Raw genomic sequence first — 22,641 nt, forward strand, 5'->3', positions numbered from 1 at the left:
AAAGTCCTACATAATGTCAGTGGGCATCATCCAATCAGTTGAAGGCATTTAAGAGAAAAAAGACCTAAAAAGAAAAGGGAATTCTGCCTCAAGACTGTCCTCCTCAGACTCCAGCTGCCTATCAGCTCTTCCCAGGGTCTCTGGACTGCCAGCTGCCCCACAGACTGTGGACTGACCTCACCTCCACAATTGCTTGAGACAATTTTATAAATCAATCCACCAATCTCTCTCTGCATGTTATGTGCATGTGGGCCCTATCAGTTCTGCTTCTCTGGAGAGCTCTGACTAATACAGAGGGTTTGCTAAATAAGTGAGGCAAAACAGGTAATGACCTCCAGACATTAAGTCCAATCCCCTTATTTGGAGGTAAGAAAACTGAGACCCACGGAGTTAGTGAGGACCCAAGGTACATGTCCCACCCCGCCACACCACCAGTTGGGGCTGCTTTTTGTCCAATTATTTCTTATGGCTGCCACACAGAAATACAATCTGCATTCAGGTTATGCTGTGTATGTGGGGGTAAGAATGTGCACTTTTTTTTTTTTTTGAGATGGGGTCTCACTCTTGTTGCCCAGGCTAGAGTGCAATGACACAATATCAGTTCACAGCAACCTCTACCTCCTGGATCCAAGTGATTCTCACACCTTAGCCTGCAGAGTAGCTGGGATTACAGATGCGTGCCACCATCCCCAGCTACTTTTGTATTTTTAGTAGAGACGGAGTTTCACCATGCTGGCCAGGCTTATCTGAAACTCCTGACCTCAAGTGATCCATGTACCTCAGACTCCCAAAGTGCTGGGCTTACAGGTGTGAGCCACCGTACACAGCTACACTTCTGAGACAGACAGACAGTCTGGGTAAAGTCCTAGGTCAGCCTTTTATTAACTGAAAACATGAAGGTGCTATCTGCCCTCCCCAGACTTCAGTTTCTTTATCTGTAATGTAGGAATGATAGAGGTGTTACACGAGTAAAAGGAATGAATATTCATAAGGCACTTGGCCCCCTGCTTGCTACCTAGTAAGTACTCATCAGTTATTCCTATAAAACTCCATGGTCTTAATCCTCATTTATCTTTTAATGGCCAGGAAGACAGACTAACTAATTAAACAAGTAAGACTGTTTCTATTTCTCCACATGACCCAAGGAAAGCTCACTTGTTTCACGGCCTGGAAGCTAGTCATCAGGGTTTTTTTTTTTTAGACAGAGTCTCACTCTGACGCTCAGGCTGCTAGAGTGTAGTGCCGCAATCTCAACTCACTGCAACCTCCGCTTTTTGGGTTCAAGCAAGCCCGAGCCTCCTGAGGAGCTGAGATAGCAGGCATACACCACCACACTCGACTATTTTTGTATTTTTAGTAGATACAGGATTTCGCCATGTTGGCCATGCTTGTCTCGAACTCCTGACCTCAAGTGATCTACCCACCACAGCTTCCCAAAGTGCTGAGATTACAGGCATGAGCCACCGCACCCAGTCAGGAGGGTGTATATTAAACGTTAGATATGGCCCCTTCTTAGAGGAGCAGGTCCACCAAATCCAATCAGGTTTGAGATGCATATGGGATACAAATAATGAGGCAGAGACTCCGATCCAGTCCACTCTGAGAAAGACCCAGTTCCCCAAAGTTGAGGACCCTCACACCTACCTTGAACAAGGCCCGGTGTTCTGGGAATCCCCAACTTGAGTCTGCTTCCTCCCTCGGCCTCCCTCTGGCTTCTAGTACAGGCCAGGCCACCTTGGGTCTGTACTGGGCCCCAGCCTTTTCCTATGGTTGCTGCTTCTGTCCATCCAGCATTTGGTGCCCACTATGTGTCCATCATCACTGGGCTGCATGGTACTTGGCCTTGCTCAGCAGGAACAAAAGTACTGCCAGGCTCCTGGGACCTGGCTGGAGGGCTTAGTAGCATTTCCTTCAGTAAAGAACAGAAGGGAGGACACCCCAGCCACACAGAGCAAAAAGCCCCAAAGCAGGAACAGACGCATCTTGTGCTGGGAAACACACAATGTGGCCAGGTGCCACATTGGGTCTCCACATGACCCAAGGAACACCTAGAGTTCAAAAATATGACTCCACAGGAGACAGAGAACCTTTCAAGGTTTCTGGAATAAGACCAGATGAGTAAAAGAACACTGAAAGAAATATCCTACACCAGAGGATACTAAGGTGATGCAGTTTGGCTGTGTGTCCCCACCCAAATCTCGGCGTCCCAAAGTGTTGGGATTACAGGTTGTAACCCCATAATTATGAACTATAATCCCCATAATCCTCACACGTCAAGGGTGGGACGCAGGGGAGGTAATTGGATCATGGGGGCAGTTTCCCCCATGCTGTTCTAGTGATAGTGAGTTCTCTCGAGATCTGATGATCTTTATAAGCGTCTGGCATTTCCCCGGCTTGCACTTCTTCTTCCTGCTGCCCTGTGAGTAAAGTGCCTGCTTCCTCTTCTGCCATGACTGTAAGTTTCCTGAGGTCTCCCAACTATGCTGAACTGTGAGCCAATTAAACCTCTTTCCTTAATAAATTGCCCAGTCTCAGGAAGTTCTTTATAGCAGTAGGAAAACAGACCAATATCATAGGCAACACAATGGTTACGAAATCATGGTTCTGAACGGATTCCTAGTTCTATCATTTACAAGTTATGATAAAATAGTTCTATCATTTACAAGTTATATAAAAATAGGCAAACTCCTTAACCTATTACAGAAGCCAGTTTCTTTCCCTGTAGAGTGGGGACACTAATGTTTGTCTCCTTCAGTTGTGAGGATAACATGAAATAACATGTAACAGCTTCCAGCAGCCCTGGTCCACCGTACACACACCAGCACCTGCAATCAAAGTGAAGGGCAGCAACAGCAGTCACAGAATTACAGCAGCACAACACACGTGACGTTCCCATCTGAAAAATGTGTCGTGCACACTCAGAAAGATACTCTAGTCAAAGTATATTCCTAAGTTCTTTCTTTCAAGACACAAAGGCTACATAAGAAAAGTGTTACTGAGGCCGGGCATGGCGGCTCATTCCTGTATTCCCAGCACTCTGGGTGGCTAAAGTGGGTGGATCACGAGGTCAGGAGTTCAAGACCAGCCTGGCCAAGATGGTGAAACCCCATCTCTCCAAAAAACACAAAAAAGTAGCCAGGTGTGGTGGCACACATCTGTAATTTCAGATACTCAGGATGCTAAGGTGGAGAACTGCTTAAACCCAGGAGGCAGAGGTTGCAGTGAGCCAAGATCGCACCACTGCACACCAGCCTGGGAGACAGAGCAAGACTCTGCCTTAAAAAAAATGTTATTGAACTTCACGAACCATCCCTTCACAGTGTTACCTGAAGATGTTGTCAGAAAGAATGGGGATAAGAATTGGTCTGTTTAATAGGCAATAGTTTTTATGGAATACAAACTTGCTGATTAGTAGTGAGAGTCTGCCTATGAAGAGCCACTATGCTCCAGCCTGCGTAACACAGCTAGATCTCTTCTTTAAAAACAAATTTCATCATAAAAAAGAATCTCAGCTTTTAGGACAACACCACCTTACTCTCTCCCAACCAAAATAATAATAATAATAAATAAATCACAGCCAACGTCAGCTAAGTTCACTGGAGTCTGTCCTCGGCATCCATTACTGTTAAGAACCCGGAATAAAACAAAGCAAATTTTTTTAACAGCTTAGACAGTCAAGTTCTTGCCAACCCCTCTCACAAAGTCAATTTCCTTTAACTTTCAACCTATTCATAAACACACAAATACCTCAGCACACATTACGTGCCTGGACCTTTCCTTGGTGATATAAATTATTTGCCCCCAGCAATTGAGTGACAGCTACTTAGGAAAAGGTGACGATGTATAAAGTGGATGCTACAGCTTGAATGGGCATGCCTTTTCTAAATTCACGGGTTGGAACTTCACCCCAGTGTCAGTGTTAAGAGGTGGAGCCTTTAACAGGTGATTAGGCAGGGGAGGTGGCTCAGCCTATCTCAGCAACTGGGAGGCCAAGGCGGGCAGATCATCTGAGGTCGGGAGTTCGAGACCAGCCTGACCAACATGGAGAAACTCGTCTCTACTAAAAATACAAAATTAGCCAGGTGTGGTGGCACATGCCTGTAATCCCAGCTCCTTGGGAGGCTAAGGCAGGAGAATTGCTTGAACCCAGGAGGCAGAGTTCGTGGTGAGCCGAGGTTGTGCCACTGCTCTCCAGCCTGGGCTACAATCGCAAAACTCCATCTCAAAAAAAAAAAAAAAAAAAAAGAGGTGATTAGGCCACTAAGGCAGAGCCCTCACGAAGGGAATTAGTGTCCTTATAGAAGGCTGGAGGGGACTAACCAGGCCCTTTTTGCCCTTCAGTTTCTCCCATAATGTGAGGACATAGAGGCCCATCTGGGAAGCAGAGAGCGGTCCTCACCAGACACCAATGCCAGAGACTTGATCTTGGACATCCCAGCCTCCAGAACTGTGAGAAATAAATGTCTAATATTTATAAATCAGCCAGCCTCAGGTATTTTGTTACAGTAGTACAAAGGGAGCAAGGCAGCAAAAATCAACCAACGCGGAAGAAAGACGCTTATCAGAGATACGTTCTTCAACAGTATGAAGAAAGTGAAAAGAGGACAGGAAAGAAACAGCAGAGATCCTAAAGGCATGCACAGAAATTAACAAGGAAAACATCCACAGAGGAAAGAACTCATTTTTCAATAGGGATAGCTAAGTGAAGTTGAGGCCATTCTTCCTGACCAAGAAGTAGGGACCTCCAGCACGCTCTTTCCTTCCAGTCCACAGAAGAATCATACTCAACCCATACTCACTACTTATCCATTTGTGTTAACCTAAGAGATGAAATCTATTTGCTTTTCCTATTTGGACGGCTTAGACATTTTAATCACACCTGCAGTTACCACCGGTACATCAAAAGCCCTGCAGCACTGCAGTTTACACGGCTGCCCATAAATGATCATAGTTCTTGCACTGTTTTTAGTGCACTCGATCTAAGATAGATAGGGAAGTACATACAACATTTTGGAATGGCAGCACATGTTGGTTATTAGAGAGTTGAATGTCAAAACACAGTGACGCTAAACAAAAGAGGACATCATTTTACTTCAAAGGCACCTACAGCTTTAAAATGGCACCTGCCACCAACCTGGATTCTTCGGATGCTGACGATTGCCTCTGACACCCTCTCAATGGCTGAGGGGAAGAAGAGGGTGACCGTCAGCCGCACAGCCCCATACAGCGTCACTGCCACAAACACACGGCTGGCGGTGATCACTTTGCCAAGGAGCACGTAGGTGGTGAAGGTCACAAACACAATGATTTTGCTTGCACTGAAAAACGAGGCCAAATTCATCCCTCTGAGGTAGGAACTTCTCAGAATCTTGGAAATCTCCTTCCTGGAAGAGAGTACAGGTTTTTTAAAAAGCAGTGACGTCAGCCAGGCAAAGTGGCTCACACCTCCAATCCCAGCACTTTGGGAGCTGAGGTCGATGGATCGTTTGAACCCAGGAGTCTTAGACCAGCCCAGGCAACAAAGTGAAACACCATCTCTACAAAAAATACAAAAATTAGCCCAGTGTGGTAATGCATCCCTGTAGTCCCAGTTACTTGGGAGTCTGAGGTAGGAGGATCCCTTGAGCCTCGGAGGTGGAGGTTGCAGTGAGCCAAGATCATGCCACTGCACTCCAGCCTGGGTAACCAGAGTGAGACCCTGTCTCAAAACAAAAACAAAACACACACAAAAATCAAAGTCATGACTTCAAGTGCCTTTGTCATGTGGCCCTTTCGAGGCAGTGGACATAGATTAAGGTAAACTGTCTCTTACATTAGGGAAACAGATGATAGCACATTCCCTGGGGACAGCTTCAAATCAAGGCCCACATAAACCAGTGAATAACCACTTCACTCATCCAACGAAATGATGTGCAAAGCCATAGTCTGACATTCGGTGTCAATCAGGCAGGGATAGAAAAAGCATTCAAACCATCTCATTCAACACAAGTCCTATACCAGCCACCTTGCCGATGAGTGAGACACAGTTTGTCTCACAGTCTGGACACACTCCAGGAGCTCATGAACTCATGTGAGAAGAAAATAAGCAACTCCAAAATTGTGAGACCCCAAGATGCTAGACAGACGTGGCTAGTCCAGGGTCCCATGAGAGAAGAAATAACTCAAAGTGGTGGAGCCAGTGAGGGTCACATGCTGGTGGCAGTCATGGAAGTGAAATAAAGCACATCTGAAACACAGAAAGATCCATCTACAAAAGTGGAAGGGTTGGCCAGGCATGGTGGCTCACACCTGTAATACCAGCACTTTGAGAGGCTGAGGCGGGTGGATCACCTGAGGTCAGGTGTTTAAAACCAGCCTGGCCAACATGGTGAAACCACATCCCTACTAAAAATATAGAAATTAGCTGGGCATGGTGGTACACACCTGTAATCCCAGCAGTTTGAGAGGCTGAGGCAGGTGAATCACCTGAGGTCAGGAGTTCAAGACCAGCCTGGCCAACATGGCAAAACCACATCTCTACTAAAAATACAGAAATCAACTGGGTATGGTGGCACACACCTGTAACCCCATCTACTCGTGAGGCTGAGTCAGGAGAATCGCTTGAACCCAGGAGGTGGAGGTTGTAGCGAGCTGAGATTGCACCACTGGACTCCAGCCTGGGTGACAGAGTGAGACTCTGACTCAAGGAAAAGTGCAAAGGTGAGAAGTGGCCAGGAATTACCCAGGAAATCATAAGAAGTACCATGTGCTAAAATGCAACAACTAATCAAATATTTAAACCAAAGCCAAAAAACAAAAAACAAAAAACCTTTCTTTAAAGATAGAGTTCCTCTCTTGTTGCCCAGGCTGGAGTACAATGGTACAATTTCAGCTCACTGCAACCTCCACTTCCTGCATTCAAGCGATTCTCTTGCCTCAGCCTCTGGAATAGCTGCAATAACAGGCATGCACCATCAAGCCCAACAAATTTTTATATTTTTAGTAGAGATGGGGTTTCACCATGGTGGCCAGGCTGCTCTTGAACTCCTGACCTCAGGCAATCCACCTGCCTTGGGCCTCCCAAAGTGTTGGGATTACAGGCGTGACCACCGTGACTGGCCTCCAAAAAATTTCTAATAACACAAAGCAAACTAACAGTATTTCCATACCTTGAAATGAAAAATACTAATTCATATAGTTTGGTCCAATACAGATATGCCCCATCTCTATAACCTGTCCATTTGGCTACATTAATATAAATTATAGTTTTATTTTAAACATCATTATTCTCAAATACTAATATCTTAGAATCGTTGTAGGGATTTGGGATATTCAAAAACGTTTGGATTTTCACTTTTGTATTAGTAAGAAGCATACATGCTTTTTTGGTTTAAGAACACAGTGAATGGAAGATCAAGTGAAAATAACGTCCTCTGAGTTTCTACTTAACCCAGCTCCCACGTGTGGGGAGTGGGATGGATTGTACTGAACATCTCATAATGTGAAAACATAGTAAAAATTCTAAAACCATTCAACAAGAATAGCAAAGTACAAAAATCCGGTACAATGTACACAAAAACCTACCTTCTCAAATTGGTAATAAGATCTGAAAATGACTTTTCCCAGGCATACATTTTTATTATCCTTATGCCAGTTATAACTTCATTCATGGTCCTGATCCTGATGTCTGTGAAAGTTGCAGTTTTACTCCTAAAGGGGACAAGACATGGGAAATGAGCCCGAGCAATCACAGCCTGCCCTTATCAGCAGTAGGCACAGGCAGGGACCCACATCACGTGGTTCCTCCCTACAGCGCTTTTGCTTCCGACAACACAGACAGGTCCTACTCAAAATACAAATAGAGAAAGACTTTGATTAGGAAGTCAACAATCTATTCCAACTCAATAAGTATTTTGGAGAATTTGCAATATCTGCTGAGGAAGATGTGAAATGAGTCAGATGTAATCTGTCCCCTTGAGGAGCTCACAGGTGCACAGGGAAGGCAGAAAGGCACCTGAACCTGATGATAACATGGTGGGCAGAGTGTAATAACACGGAAATGAAGTGCTGGGGAGCAGAAAAGAAAGGGCTGTTTGTCAACTCCACTGGGAAAAAGGAGAGCAAAAAAAAAAAGCTTCAGAGGACTGGGAGCATCTGAAAGGGCCTCAAAGGACAAGGAAATACTTCTCCAGATGGCAAAGAGGGGAAGTTCCAAGTAAAAAATACACCATAAGCAAGAGCATATAACAAGGAAATGAATGCACACCAAACAGTGGCACATCTCAATCCAGTTGTCAACCTTCACAATGACTCATTTCCAATTCACTAGGATCTGCTTCATTCCTAAATTATTTTATCATCATTAACCTCTTGACCAACAGCTTCATTTCTCCCTCCCTTCCTTCCTTCCTTACAGAGTCTCCATAATCTCGGCTCACTACATCCTCCGCCTCCTGGGTTCAAACAATTCTCGAGCCTAGTCTCCCAAATAGCTGGAATTACAGGCATGTACCACCACACCTGGCTAATTTTTTCAATTTAGTAGAGACGGGGTTTCACCATGTTGGCCAGGCAGGTCGCAAACTCCTGGCCTCAGGATTACAGGCATCAGCCACCACGACCAGCCAACAAACATATCCTAACACATATGCTACTAGGACTGCATAGGACTGTGTGATTTTATAAATACATCATTCAAATTCACCTTGCCTTCGGGGAGCTTACAATTTAATGGATATATTGAATTAAAAATAATACAGATGTATACACATGTGAAAGTAGCGCTAATACAAGCACGGTAAAGATGTATGCAGCTAGAGTGGAGCCTATGAAATATTTCAGTTTATTATTCTTCATTATATGTTTAACTAACTTCTACATATGTGATTTCCACATAAGGACACTCTACTTATTGAGCCACAGAGCCCGAATGCTGGCTGGGAGTAGCCAGTGAATGCCTTCACCTTTGTCCCCGGAAGATTAGCCTTCAGCATAAGGATGGAGGCCCCCTTGGCTAAGCCTGAAGAGCTGCAACATATGCAAAGAAGAGATAATAAAAGGCATTTAGTTTGTTTCTGAGCAAAAGCATTGGGAAGACTGTGGATGTTACCAAATACATATGACATTTCTCACACCAGTATTTCTCTTACCTCAGTGATGAGAACAACTTCCCGAAACAGCTTTGCAAGGGCAGGAGAACAATTAGAACCGCCATCCCAGCAAGGCACGATATTCCTATCTCCATCCAGAGCAGGGCCGTCACTGCGATCGCCTGCAGTGGTCCTGCCCACAGGAAGTGTAAGAACACTGTCACCTTCAAAGAACAAGACAGCGTTCTTAGGACTCTAGAAAAGCAGAACCAGTAAAAACACAGTACAGAAACGGTCCGCTGGGAAAGAACGGCAAGATCCTAAACAGAAGTGACCGCAGTGGGTTGACACCCGCTGAAGCAGAAAGCCAAGCACCCCCCACAGATGAAGCCATTCTGGGGAAGCAAAGAGCGGGTCTGGGGGACTCGAAAGAGAATCTGACCAGTGGCATTAGAAGAAGGTCTTGATCATGACTATCTCACTGATGAGCTGAGCACTTTCCAGAATTCTGTGTCACAGAACTCAGCTCCCATATGCCCTGGGGCTCCCCAGTACCCCAAGAAAGCCTGTACTATAGTGCCCACCACATACTCCAGTAATTTACTTGTGTATTTGTCTCCCTGACAGGCCGTGAGCTTCTTTAGAACCAAAACCAACTCTTATTCATCATCCCTGACACTGAGTGGAGGCTTTTAGTTTGCGTCTGATGAGTGAATAAATGGGGGGAAAAAAGTGGCTGGGGGCGGTGGCTCATGCCTGTAATCTCAGCACTTTGGGAGGCCGAGGAGGGAGGATCACCTGAGGTCAGGAGTTTGAGACCACCCTGGTCAACATGGTAAAAACTTGTCTCTACTAAAAATACAAAAAAGAGAAAAAAAATGAGCCAGGCATGGAGGCGAATGTCTGTAATCCCAGCTACTCAGGAGGCTGAGGCAGGAGAACCACTTGAACCCAGGAGGCAGAGGTTGCAGTGACCTGAGATCGTGTCACTGCACTCTAGCTTGGGCGACAGAGGGCAACAGAGGGAGACGCTGTATCAAAAAAAAAAAAAAAAAAAAAAGTGGCCCTAATGCAAAATGGATATGGCCAGCAGCTAGAATGCTCTGGATAACACGATACCCCCACAAGGTAAATGTCACCAGGCAGGTCCAGTGGTTCACACCTATAACCCCAGCACTTTGGGAGGCCAAGGTGGGAGAATCACTTGACGCCAGAATTTTTAGACCAGCCTGTACAACAAGGCAGGATCCCTTCTCTACAAAAAATAGAAAAAGAAATTAGCCAGCAATCCTTCTGTAGTTCATGAGCATGAAAATCGGGTGTTCACGCACATGTGTGAGATGTATTTTGTTATGACACTCAAATTTTGTTATGACATCACCACGTTAGCCCATCTGACATGAAAATTCAAAAAAGGAGAAAGAAATTAGCTGGGTGTGGTGGTGTGCACCTGTAGTCCCTGCTAATCAGGAGGCTGAGGCGGGAGGATCACACATCACTTGAGCCCAGGAGTTCAAGGCTGCAGTGAGCTATGATCCTACCACTGTAATCCAGTGTGGGCAACAGAGTGAGCCCCTGTCTCCAGAAAGAATAAACAGAAGGGGCGGGGTGTTTAATGAATGCAATGAAAAAGGATCCCTGAGCTGCAGCTTACCTGATCAAACTTGTTCACATCATTGGACAGCAGATTGACTATCTGGCCTGTGGTTGTCTTCCCCATGGCCATGTTACTAAGACGAAGTGCCTGAAATAAAAGAGGTAGTAGAGAATTGTATTCATAAAGGGATACTAAGTCAGGCTTAGGACACTGCAGACCTGAGGAAGTCTTGTGTGAGGTCAAGACCAGATAACCCAAGACAGCTGCTCTAAGGACCAAGGACCAGCATTTCCGCCCCCCCACCCCCCCCACTCCCCCCACCCCTGCAACCCCAGTGCCTTTAGTGGTGGCAGCTGTGTCCTACCAGGACAGCAAGGCGAAGAGTGGGAAGAAGAAAAATCTCCCACCCCATTTAATGAATTCAGACATACCCCCAAGTACAAAAGGACATAAGTTTCTACTTAAGAGTCAACCAAGGTAATTTCGAGTCAAATTAGAGAGGAGCAGGGAGGCTGTCAGAGGAACCAAATGAGAGGACGTGGACCACAAATCCATACCAATCACTAATTCTCTGAACAACACTATTAAGCACACCGGGCCTTAGTCTCTTCACCCTGCCTGGATCACAGGGTTGCAATGTGATCAATGTGAAATGACAAATATTTATGGAGTTCCAACTATCTGGAAGACACCAGGAGCCCCAACAGATAAGGTGACACAGTCGTGTTTTCCTGTCTTGGGAGACAGGGCGAGGTATGTCCAGACACCGGTGATTCAACTGTGACTTGCACAGAGAACTAGGGACAGTTCCAACTGAGGGACACTGGGTGGGAGAGACCTTGGACGATGAAGAAGGGACTTTAATGGAGGGAAGGGAAGGGAAGGGTGCTGCGCGGGAGGCCTAGCTAGGACATAAGTACGGAGAAGGGGGATGTGGGGGCTGCTGAACAAACAGCCCAAACCTGGGTAAAGCAGGTGAAGCTTACAGAAGCGGAGCTGAAGCAGGTGAACCTTAAAAAAGGCAATATGGAAGAGTATGTGTGGTTTTTCAAGTGAGAGGGAGAAACTCAAGGAAGATTAAGCAGTAGAAGTGATTGGCCAGGAGATTACTGGAAGAAGGAGAATGAGTTGCTGCTGGAGTAATAGTCCAGGCAAGAGGCAACAAGACTGTCCACCTGGACTATGTGAATGGGGAAAGAAAGGACAAGACCAAAGTGAAAACATTTTTGAAAAGCTAAAAAATGGCTGGGCGCAGTGGCTCATACCTGTAATCCCAGCACTTAGTGGGGGAAGTGGGGCAAAGGCAGATCACTTGAGGTCAGGAGTTCAAGACCAGCCTGGCCAACATGGTGAAACCCTGTCTCTACTAAAAATACAAAAATTAGCCAGGCATGGTGGTGTGCACCTATTATCCCAGTTACTCGGGAGGCTGAGGCAGAAAAACCACTTGAATTCAGGAGGCGGGGGTTGCAGTGAACTGAGATTGCACCACTGCACTCCAGCCTGGGCAACAGAGTGAGACTCTGTCTCAAAAAAAACAGAGAGAAAAAGAAAAATTTAAAAATTGCTACTATGCAAATATAAGTGAATCAATAATATAAAGAAAGAAGAAAAGGTGGGGGTGAGGGAGAAGAAAAGAGGGAAGGAGAGAGACCAGCCTGCCCCTGCAGGAAAGAAACGGAACATAAGGTGACTTAGTGACTACAAACTACCTGTAAATACTTATACAGCCAATCTTATATACAAATATGTTCATTCCACATGCAGAAAGTACATCACGTTTTTTAAAGCATGGAAATTTGATTCCTAATTTTAAGAAAATAAAAGTAGGGGCCGGGCGCGGTGGCTCACGTCTGTAATCCCAGCACTTTGGGAGGCTGAGGTGAGTGGATCACGAGGTCAAGAGATCGAGACCATCCTGGTCACCATGGTGAAACCCCGTCTCTACTAAAAATACAAAAAATTAGCTGGGCATGGTGGCGCGTGCCTGTAATCCCAGCTACTCAGGAGGCTGAGGCAAGAAAATTGCCTGAACCCAGGAGGTGGAGGTTGCAGTGAGCCAAGATCGCGCCATTGCACTCCAGCCTGGGTAACAAGAGCGAAACTCCATCTCAAAAAAAAAAAAAAAGAAAGAAAGAAAAAAAGAAAATAAAAGTAAAATGTCAACAGCAAACTCTAAGCCTAAACTGACCATTCTCAAGAAATCTGAAATCCACTGTGCCCAACTTGAACTGTCATCCACAGACTGTGTCTGCTGCCAACAATGAGGCTTAAAGATGGCACAGATGACAATCTGTGAAAAAGACAAAGTTCCTCTGGCCGCACCAGGCAGCCTACCTTTAATTCATGTATTACTGTGACCAGGTGTAGATGTAGAGTAAAAGGCTGGGCAGATACTCGGGTTGTAACAGAAGTTAACCTAAGTGAACGATAAGTCTACAGTCAGTGCAGAAATTAGGGGTCTGCTGAAACAAAATCAGTCATACCCAGATAGGATTAAAAGAATCATGAAATGCCATGAATGTTATCTTTATTTATTTATTTATTTTTGAGATGGAGTCTTACTCTGTTGCTCAGGCTGGAGTGCAGTGGCACGATCTCGGCTCACTGCAACCACTGCCTCCCAAGTTCAAGCGATTCTCCTGCCTCAGCCTCCTGAGCAGCTGGGACTACAGGCGTGCACCACCACACCCAGCTAATTTTTGTATTTTAAGTAGAGACAGGGTTTTACCACATTGGCCAGGCTGGTCTTGAACTCCTGACCTTGTGATCCACCTGCCTTGGCCTCCTGTAGTGCTGGGATTACAGGTGTGAGCCACCGCGCCCGGCCACCATGAATATTATTAATGAGAAAGACACAGCTGACAAGCAAACTGCCAGGCTTCTGCTTCCAACCATGAGAGAGGACTTACCCTCCCTTGGAAACTGTAACATTGGGTAAAACATATGACACAGCTGTTCTCAGGCACTGGACTGCAGGTAACACAGGGCTGTGAGCCTCAGGAGATGGGAAATATAGGTGGTGGCCCGGGTCTGACCTGGCTTTCTGCCTGGGGACATTTTCTGCCCAAGAAGAACTGCAGTTTCACTGAGATGTGGAGGAAGAAATGGTTGGTCCAAGTTGTAGAAGCGCCTGGAATTTGTGAGCCTGAGTAACAGATGGTTTGCCCCAGAAGTTTCAATAGGGATTTACCTAGGGTACTTTGCCCACGCTTCCCTGTCCATAAGCAGGGCCAGACTCCATGAGGCCTAAGAAAGCAGCAGCTATGGGGCTGAATGCTGACTGAAGATTCTGGAGGTCATGCAGTAGGAGATGCCGCCCAAGGAGAGGAAGGAAATCTCTGCTGGGGCCTCAGGCATTCAACTGAGACACCCGGAAGGCTATGTCTTAGTAATAAAGATCTCACCCTAGATTAACTGCTGTGCACTCGCAATTAGTTCAAAATGGAGCTACCTGACCTATGATTAGCTGATTGACAGACAGATAGATGGATTCAATGCTAAAGGGGCCAATCTGCAAGGAATTTAACTACCTACATGAACAAAACTCAATGCTCTTTAATCCAGACTCCCTATAGTGTATTGATCATAATGTTCAACATAGTAAAACAACTATTAGACATGCAAGGAAACAATAAAATGTGACGTGTAATCAAAGGAGGGAAATGGCAATAGAAATAGACCCTGAAACGATCCAGATTTTGGAACTGGTAAATGACAACTATGAAACACCCACTATAAAATGTCAAAGAGTTAAAGAAAAATATGGTTATAACAAGCAGATGTCATTTTAGGAGCGAGATAGGTAATACCAAAAAGAACCAAATGGACATTCTCAAACTGAAAAAGTAACATCTGAAATGAAAGGTAATTAGCTATCATTAATAGCAGATACTTTCCACTGATTTAGTCCCAGAGGCACTAACCATTTCTTCTATAGTTTACAACCTGAACTCTGAAGAAGAAACAGAAAAAAAAAAGGATTAAGAAAAAGAACAGACTGAGGGTCTGTAAGGAAGAACATTAAGCAATGAAATATTCATGTAACTGAAGTCCTAGAACAAGAAGAAATAGGGAAGAAAACAGTATTTGAGCAAATAATGACTAGAATTTTACCAAAGTTGGTAGTAAATATTAATTTATATAATTAAGAATCTTAGCAAGTTCAATGAAGGACAAAAACAAAGAGATCTATACCTAGACATACATTACACGCAGAGAAACAACCAACCAGCAGCTGACACACCAGCAACAATGAAAACAAGAAGACAACAGAACAATATTTATAATGCTGAAAGAAAGACCCCAAAAAAAAAAAAAAAAAAGCTGGCCAGGTACAGTAGCTCACGCCTGTATTCCCAGCATTTTGGGATATTGAGGCTGGCAGATCACTCAAGCCCAGGACTTCAAGACCAGCCTGGCCAATGTGGCGAGACCCCGCCTCTAACAAAAATACAAAAATTAGCCAGGCATGGTAGTGGGCACCTGTAATTCCAGTCACTTGGGGCAGGAGGAGGGAGCCAGGCAGGAGAATCACTGGAACCTGGGAGGTGGAGGTTGCAGCGAGCCAAGATTGTGCCACTGCACTCCAGCCTGGGTGACAGAGTGAGACTCTGACTCAAAAAAAAAAACAAAACTGTCAACCCAAGTTCTACAAGCAATAAAAAATGTCCTTTAAAATATGAGAGTAAAATTACAACATTTTCAGATAAAGGCTGAGAAACTTTATCAGCAATAAACCTGAACTATAAAAAAAGTAAAGAATATTTTTCAAGTTAAAAGGAGACAATATCAGATGGAAACTCAGATCTAGAGAAAAAATAAAGAGAAACCAAAATGACAAATGTGAGTAAATATAAAAGATAGGCCAGGCATGTTGGCTCACACCTGTTATCCCAACCGTTCAGGAGGCTGAGGCAAGCAGACTGCTCGAGCTCAGGAGTTCGAGACCAACCTAGGCAACATGGCAAACCCCATCTCCACAAAAAATACAAAAATTCTCCAGGCGTGGTGCCACAATCTTGTAGATCCAGCTACTCAGAAGGGCTAAGGAGGGAGAACCGCTGGAACCTGGGAGGTGGAAGCTGCAGTGAGCCAAGATCATAGCACTGCACTCCAGCCTGGGTAGCAGGGCAAGACCTTGTCTAAAAAACAAAAAAGACAAATCACATTGAAAAACAGCTACCTGCTTAAAGCAAAAATGGTAATCGTGCATTTTGGACACAGCAGGAAAATATACGACAATAGCACAAAAGATGAGGAAAGGTAACAGAATTTGACTATTGTATACTTCTAACTTTTAAAGTAAAAAAGTCCTCATGCTGGCCCACCAATAAATTTCAATCAACATCCGAACATAAAAATGTCACACAGAATGTATTCCGGTGACACAGAATTAAATGGCAGATCAACAATAAGATAGATCTAGCAGCTCAAAATATCTGGATATTAACAACATATTTCTAAAGAAGCATGAGTCAAAGTGACATCTTAAAGGAAATCTGAAATACTTTAAATGTTAATGATAATTTGTGAGATATAGCTAAAGCACGTCTTAGAGGAAACTTTTGGCTTTACGTATTTTACATTCAAAAAGAAGGTATAAAATTAATCATCTAAGTTCTATCTAAAATCAAGACCAAAGAAATAAACAAAACACTGTTCACATCTTCAGAAGTACAATTAGTGCAGTCATGTATCTGTGTTACCCTCAGTAGCTACCAGAGTAGAGTATATAGACCAAGTCACGTTCATTCATGTCATTCTCATCATAAATCAAGCTACCACTTAGTCAGCACCTACTGTAAGCCAGACAACGCAACAAGAAAACAACACTTATCAAGTAAGAATCATTCCTGTTTTGTAGATGAGAGGATAAAAACAAACTCAAACTATTTACATGTGACAGAGAACAAGCAATTATTTTGTTTAATGAAGCAAAGTTACCAGTATTTCTCATTAATGTAGAAAACTAAAATTTGGTTCTAATAAAGTGTCCATGTTATAGTTGAAAACAGTTCGCATCCAATGTACAGAAAAAAACCCTGCAAATTAATGCATCATCGTTCTGCAAATATTTTGGTTCTACGCTTCACTAGCCTGACATGCTATCAAAGGGCACCATGAGACTACATTTGCTTTCCCTGGGAAAACAAAATACTTCTACCACGACAACAAATAAAAGGCAACCAAAACAAACAAATCAAAACCTGTAGTATATATACCAGACTCAAGATACCTTTAATAAATCAATGGCCCCTACTATCAATATGAATTATAAATGTCTGTCAGTTTGTTTAAAAGGGGCAAAGAATGTGCAGGAAATTCACCAAAAAAAAAACCATAAATGGCCAAGGAAATGCAAACACTCAAATCCACTATTACACAAAGCCATGTAAATTAAAATAATGACGCATTATTTTTCACCTATGAAATTGGTGAGACTGACAGTGATTATTAAAATATAACATCAAATCTGGACTTGTAGAGCTCTCTCATTTCACTGGGAAAAAATGTAAGTAACAATTCTTGGGGAGGAAATCCAGCATAGCAAAAGCCTTGAAATTTGTATACCCTGGGAAATGAAGGATGTATCCAAATGTTTAACTTTAATCATGTCCATTAAAATGCTATTTGTGATACATAAAAACTAGAAGACATCTAAATATCTAATTACTAAAAACTGGAAAACATCTGAGTATCTAATTATTGGTTACTCTAGAATCTGCATGGCCATTAAGAACAGTACTGTGAATGTTGGAAATAAACTCCATCAGAGCAGGGCACCACTGGAGGCTGGCTTTCTACTGAAGGCAGGCAAGGAAATATGTGTGGGATTACAAGAAAACTCTACGATCCAGAACAAAACAATAAGTTTATTCAATTTCTTGAAAATAAATCATGTAATATCTGGCTTTCATTTGAAAAGCAAACTGTTTCTTCTTTGTTGATTATTTTAATCAGGGTGGCCACATAAATATCACCATCAAAGGGAGGCGGGAGGAGAGAATGAATGACCTTTTCATGGAAGTGAGTTTTCCAGACTGGTGAGATGAATATCTCTTCTTGGATTAAATGCATTAATCCAATCTTCATTTTAACAGATGTCTTCCCCTGCTCTCTAATAGTCCTTTTAAAACAGAAGATGTGGCTGGGCTGTCTGTCTCAGAAGTGCAGCCAGGAGTGGTGGCTCATGCCTGTAATCCCAGCACTTTGGGAGGCCAAGGAGGGCGGATCACCTTAGGTCAGGAGTTCAAGACCAGCCTGGCAAACATGGTGAAACCCCATTTCTACCAAAAATACAAAATTTAGCCAGGCGTGGTAGCACAAGCCTTTAATCCCAGGTACTGGGGAGGCTGAGGCAGGAGGATCACTTGAAATAGAGAGGCAGATTGTAGTGAGCCAAGATTGCGCCACTGCACTCCAACATGGGTGACAGTGAGACTCCTTCTCAAAAATAAAAAATAAAACAGAAGAGGCAAACTGCGGTTCGTCACCTTCATGATGCAAATTCCTCACAACAATGTGGCTCTTTCCCAGTGTCAACGACCCTCGGTGGACAAGGATGCTCTTCCCACAGAGTGCCCAAATGGCCACACTTTTCAGATTCTGGTGCTTTATGATCCATCTTGCCCCTGGCTATCAGGCTATCACGTGTCTTTAAATTCTCAGCAGAATGTCACACCATTACCTACTACTGTTTTAGACTGCGATGTGGCTTATGAGTGTTGTAAGTAAAGTCAGAGTAAATACGTTTGAATAAGCACATAAAGCAAGTACTATCTTGTCCACTGTTTCGCTTACTTAGAGTTGAGATTGTGAGGTAATGCGACTTCCGGTTAAACTGGGTATTTCTACAACAGGCAACTAGGATGAGTGTGGTTAGTCACCTGAAGCAGAAAATTGCCTGTATTTTTCCAATACTGTTGGCCAGAGTTGCTTAGTAACAACACATCTATTTTAATGACTGTATAATCTAAAACCAATAATCTCTGTTTTTGAAGGGAGGACCCAGGGACTGGCTAATATCCTCTTCCTCATAAACATGATGAGTGACTCCAAAGTCACATTCCTTCTCCAATTCTATAAAAGAAACTTAAGGAGATAAAATGTCCATCCAAAATCAACAACCTGTAGGTTCTTTATAATCTGACAGTTCCATCACCTTCTGGGGCTTTTGTTTTTGTTTTGCCTGATTTTTCATGGCTGGAATACGAGCCTGAAAACCTACACAGAAAGTTCTCTGTAGGCCAGGTGTGGTGGCTCATGCCTGTAATCCCAACACTTTAGAAGGCCAAAGCGGCGAGATCACATGAGTCCAAGAGTTTAAGACTGGACTAGGCAATATAGTGAGATCCTGTCTCCACAAAAAAATGTAAAAATTAACCAAGCATGGTGGCACAACCTCCCAGCTACTCAGGAGGTTGAGGTGGAAAGATCACTTGAGCCCAGGAGCTCAAGGCTGCAGTGGGCAGTGATCACGCCATTGAAATCCACTCTGGCAACAGAGCAAAATCCCATCAAGAAAGGAAAGAAAGGGAAGAAAGAGAAGAAAGGGAAAGAAGGATGGACAGAAGGACAGAAGGAAGGAGGGAAGGAAAGAGGAAGGGAGGGAGGGGGGAGAGAGAGAAAGAAAAAGAAAAGAAAGGAAGGAAGGAAAAGAGAAAGAAAAGAAAGAAAAGAAGGAAGAAGGGAGGGAGGAAGGAAGAGAGAGAGGAAGAAAGAGAGAAAGAAAAAGGAAAGAAAGAGAGAGAGAAGGAAGGGAGGGAGGGAGAGAGACAGAGGAAGGGAGGGAGGGAAGGAAAGAAAGGAAAAAAATTAGTGTTTCAATGAGTGGTGGGACAGTTAATGTATACTGAAGGAAAGTAGTACAATCTAATTAATCAACTTTAATTGATTAATTAAATACTATTGGAATACCAATACCCATGGAAAGAACATGTAACACAGCTTGACAGTAATCTGTTCAAAGGGGGCCACATCTCCCACCAAGGCTGAGAGACCCCCTCAACCCCAGACTCTGCCATCAGCAGTTTCTCTGCCTGAAAAACAAACCCCAACTGAACTGGTTTATTGACTGAGAGGGGAACAGAGAGATGAGCAAGACATGACTGGCCGGACAACAGGAAGAAAAGAGAAAATATGGAGAGGGTGACAAGCCCAGGAGTGGGTAAAGAAGGGACAGTGAGAACATACGTGGGGACAAATATACAGTCGAGGGTTAGGTCAGAGAAGATCATTTTAAGGAGAATATAAATGCAGTATTGAAGAGGAAGGAAAAAAACCAAACTTCTATCATCTTTTTGTGCGTGTGTATATGTGTGACAGGGTCTTGTTCTTTTGCTGGAGTTATGTGGCAAGACTGCAGCTCACTGTAGCCTCAACCTCCGAGGCCCAAGCAATCCTCCTATCTCAGCCTCCCAAGTAACAGGCCACAGGCATTCACCACCACACTTGGCTTTTGTGGGGGGTAGGGCAGCGAGGGCTAAGGCAGAGACGAAATCTCCCTATGTTGCCCAGGCTACTCTTGAACTCCTTGGCTCAAGCAATGCTCCTGCTTGGCTTCTCAAAGTTCTAGGATTAGAGGTGTGAGCCATTGTGTTTGGTATCCATCATCATTTTTAAAAATCTTTTTATCATGTTTTTCTGCTTTCCACTTCTTTTCTTTTCTTTTTTTTTTTTGAGACACAGTTTCACTCTTATTGCCCAGACTGGAGTACAATGGTACAATCTTGGCTCACTGTAACCTCTGCCTCCTGGGTTCAAGAGATTCTCCTACCTTAGCCTCCCAAGTAGCTGGGATTACAGACATGCACCACCATGCCTAATTTTTTGTATTTTTAGTAGAGGCGGGGTTTCACCATGTTGGTCAGGCTGGTCTGGAATTTCTGACCTCAAGTGATCCACCCGCCTCAGCCTCCCAAAGTCCTGGGATCACAGGCGTGAGCCACTGCGCCCATCCTGCTTTCCTTTTCTAAAAGAAAATCATAAGAAACAGTGTTTATAATGTATCTTCTCAAAAATGATGTGTTTCGTGTGCCCTCTTTCAGACCAAGAATACTTGGAGGAAGCAATCTGCCCTCTACAGACTCACCATAATTTTAGTAAGAATCAGTGAAAATGAAAGTATTTTACATACGTGGTTTTCCTTTTGTCCTAATGTTGTATATTTTTCAAAGTATTGACCTTGAGTAGGCCAGATATTGAGCAATCCTAAAGTAACCATGCACAATACTGTAATACTGCAAAATCAGTTCCATCATTCATTCTCTTTTAAAGACTATCTTGTAAGCTTTATGAAAATGAAGAGATTTATGCAGCAGGGAAAAAAATGACAGATATCAGAAGACATCTTAACAATGATTTATTCACCACATACAATTTTACAACCAAACGTACCAAACGCAGTAATGCCTTCATCTCTTTCACTGATCAGGATAAAGGAATTAGGAGGAAAATGCACAGAGACAGGAGGGATAGACACTCCTCACCAAAGTACTTCCTTCCCACTTTCTCGACTCTATGATAAGCGTATCAAATAGCAGCCCTGTGCCCACAGCTGCTACCTCCGGGAGAAACCCAGAAAAAAAAATGACCCTGTTCTTTCAGCTAATGGGTCCCAGAGGGAGTTGAAGCGCGAGGTGAGGACTTCAAAACACACCAAGACACAGACAAGAAGATACAGAGCAAGAAGCCAGAAAAGTGTACAATCTCTGAAATTCCTTTCTTTTCCACTACAGCTAAATAAAGGTTCAGCACCACAGTTGAGGATAAGGGTGACGCAGAAGTTTTTCACTAAATGCTGAGAAAATGTATGACATAAACCCAAAACTTAAATTTATCTGAGGGCATGATGCCAAGGGAGATAAGCCACTCACAAAAGGACAAATATGGTATGATTCCACTTGGATGAGGTCCCTTCAGTAGTCAGATTCTTGCAGACAGAAAGTAAAATGGAGGACGCCAGAGGCTGATGGGCAAGAGCCACCATGCCTTGCAAAAACTACAGATTGTATGTGATAGATAGAGAAATATTTTTTTGAGACAGGGTCTCACTCCAATGCCCAGGATGGAGTACCCAGTGGCACAATCATGGCTCACTACAGCCTTAACTTCCTGGGCTCAGGTAATCTGCCCACCTCAGCCTCCTGAGTAGCTGCGACTACTGGTGCACACCAGCATGCCTGGCTGATTTTTGTTATTTTTTGTAGAAACAGGGTTTCATTCACCATGTTACCCAGGCTGGTCTTCAACACCTGGGCTCAAGCAATTTGGCCATCTCAGCCTCCCAAAGTGCTGGGATTACAGGTGTGAGCCACCATGCCTGGCCATTATGCATATTTTACCACAATTTTCTTTAAATTTTTAACAGAAAAGTTTAAAAACGAATCGATTATGTTTGAAGACCTGAAAGTAAATAACCACAAAATGCAACGTAGAGAAATAAACCTATAGAAAATTTTTTTAAAATAAAGGAGAAATAAAAACATGTTCAGGGCAATGAAAAGATTTAAAAATTTGCTATAACAGGATGTCTTAGAAGATTTTTAAAAAAGAAGAAGAAACAGAAAAAAGCTAAAATTTAAAAATTGAATTAATTAACATTTAAAATAAATAAATCATCAGCCATGATTTCAAGGTAAGTCCTGGGGAAAGGAATACAGAGCCTCAAGCAGCCCTTTCCCTTCCAAGGAAGCCATGTCCGGCCTCCCCCTCCATGCCTGTTGTTCCCTTCGCCATCCTCTAGTGCAGAGACTTCCCTGGGCACAAATTAAACCCACAGATTTCCAGGCCCTTTCCCTAGAAATTCTGAAACAGCAGGTCAGGTCTGGGATGGGCCCAGGATTGGGGTTTTTGTGAAGCACACAGGTGGCGCATGGCAGATGCTGAGTCCCTCCGTCTAGCATATGCCCGCACCCTCCATCTGTTCAGCAGGAAGTTAAACAGGCATGACCTACAGCCCATACGGCTACACCC

General features: G+C 43.7%; 1 protein-coding gene and 1 pseudogene across 7 annotated transcripts in view; one reads left to right on the plus strand and one right to left on the minus strand.

Annotated features, from left to right (window-relative positions):
* Positions 1-22,641, minus strand: part of ABCC4 (ATP binding cassette subfamily C member 4 (PEL blood group)) — a 291,898-nt gene that overhangs the window by 181,985 nt on the left and 87,272 nt on the right. For all 7 annotated transcript variants that reach the window (XR_008475284.2, XM_017969971.4, XM_054242433.2 and 4 more), the window contains 4 exons: positions 10,723-10,812; positions 9,129-9,292; positions 7,564-7,689; positions 5,135-5,384 (listed from right to left, as the gene is read on the minus strand). Coding sequence is in view for 6 of the 7 variants with exons in the window: in XM_017969971.4 (XP_017825460.1) it covers positions 5,135-5,384; positions 7,564-7,689; positions 9,129-9,292; positions 10,723-10,812 (630 nt within the window). In the remaining variant the exon portion in view is untranslated. The remainder of the gene's footprint in view (positions 1-5,134; positions 5,385-7,563; positions 7,690-9,128; positions 9,293-10,722; positions 10,813-22,641) is intronic.
* On the plus strand, positions 10,356-10,468 carry LOC118148499 (small nucleolar RNA U13; annotated as a pseudogene).

The sequence above is a fragment of the Callithrix jacchus genome, chromosome 1, assembly GCF_049354715.1.
Source record: "Callithrix jacchus isolate 240 chromosome 1, calJac240_pri, whole genome shotgun sequence".
In the NCBI taxonomy this organism is placed as follows: Eukaryota; Metazoa; Chordata; class Mammalia; order Primates; family Cebidae; genus Callithrix; species Callithrix jacchus.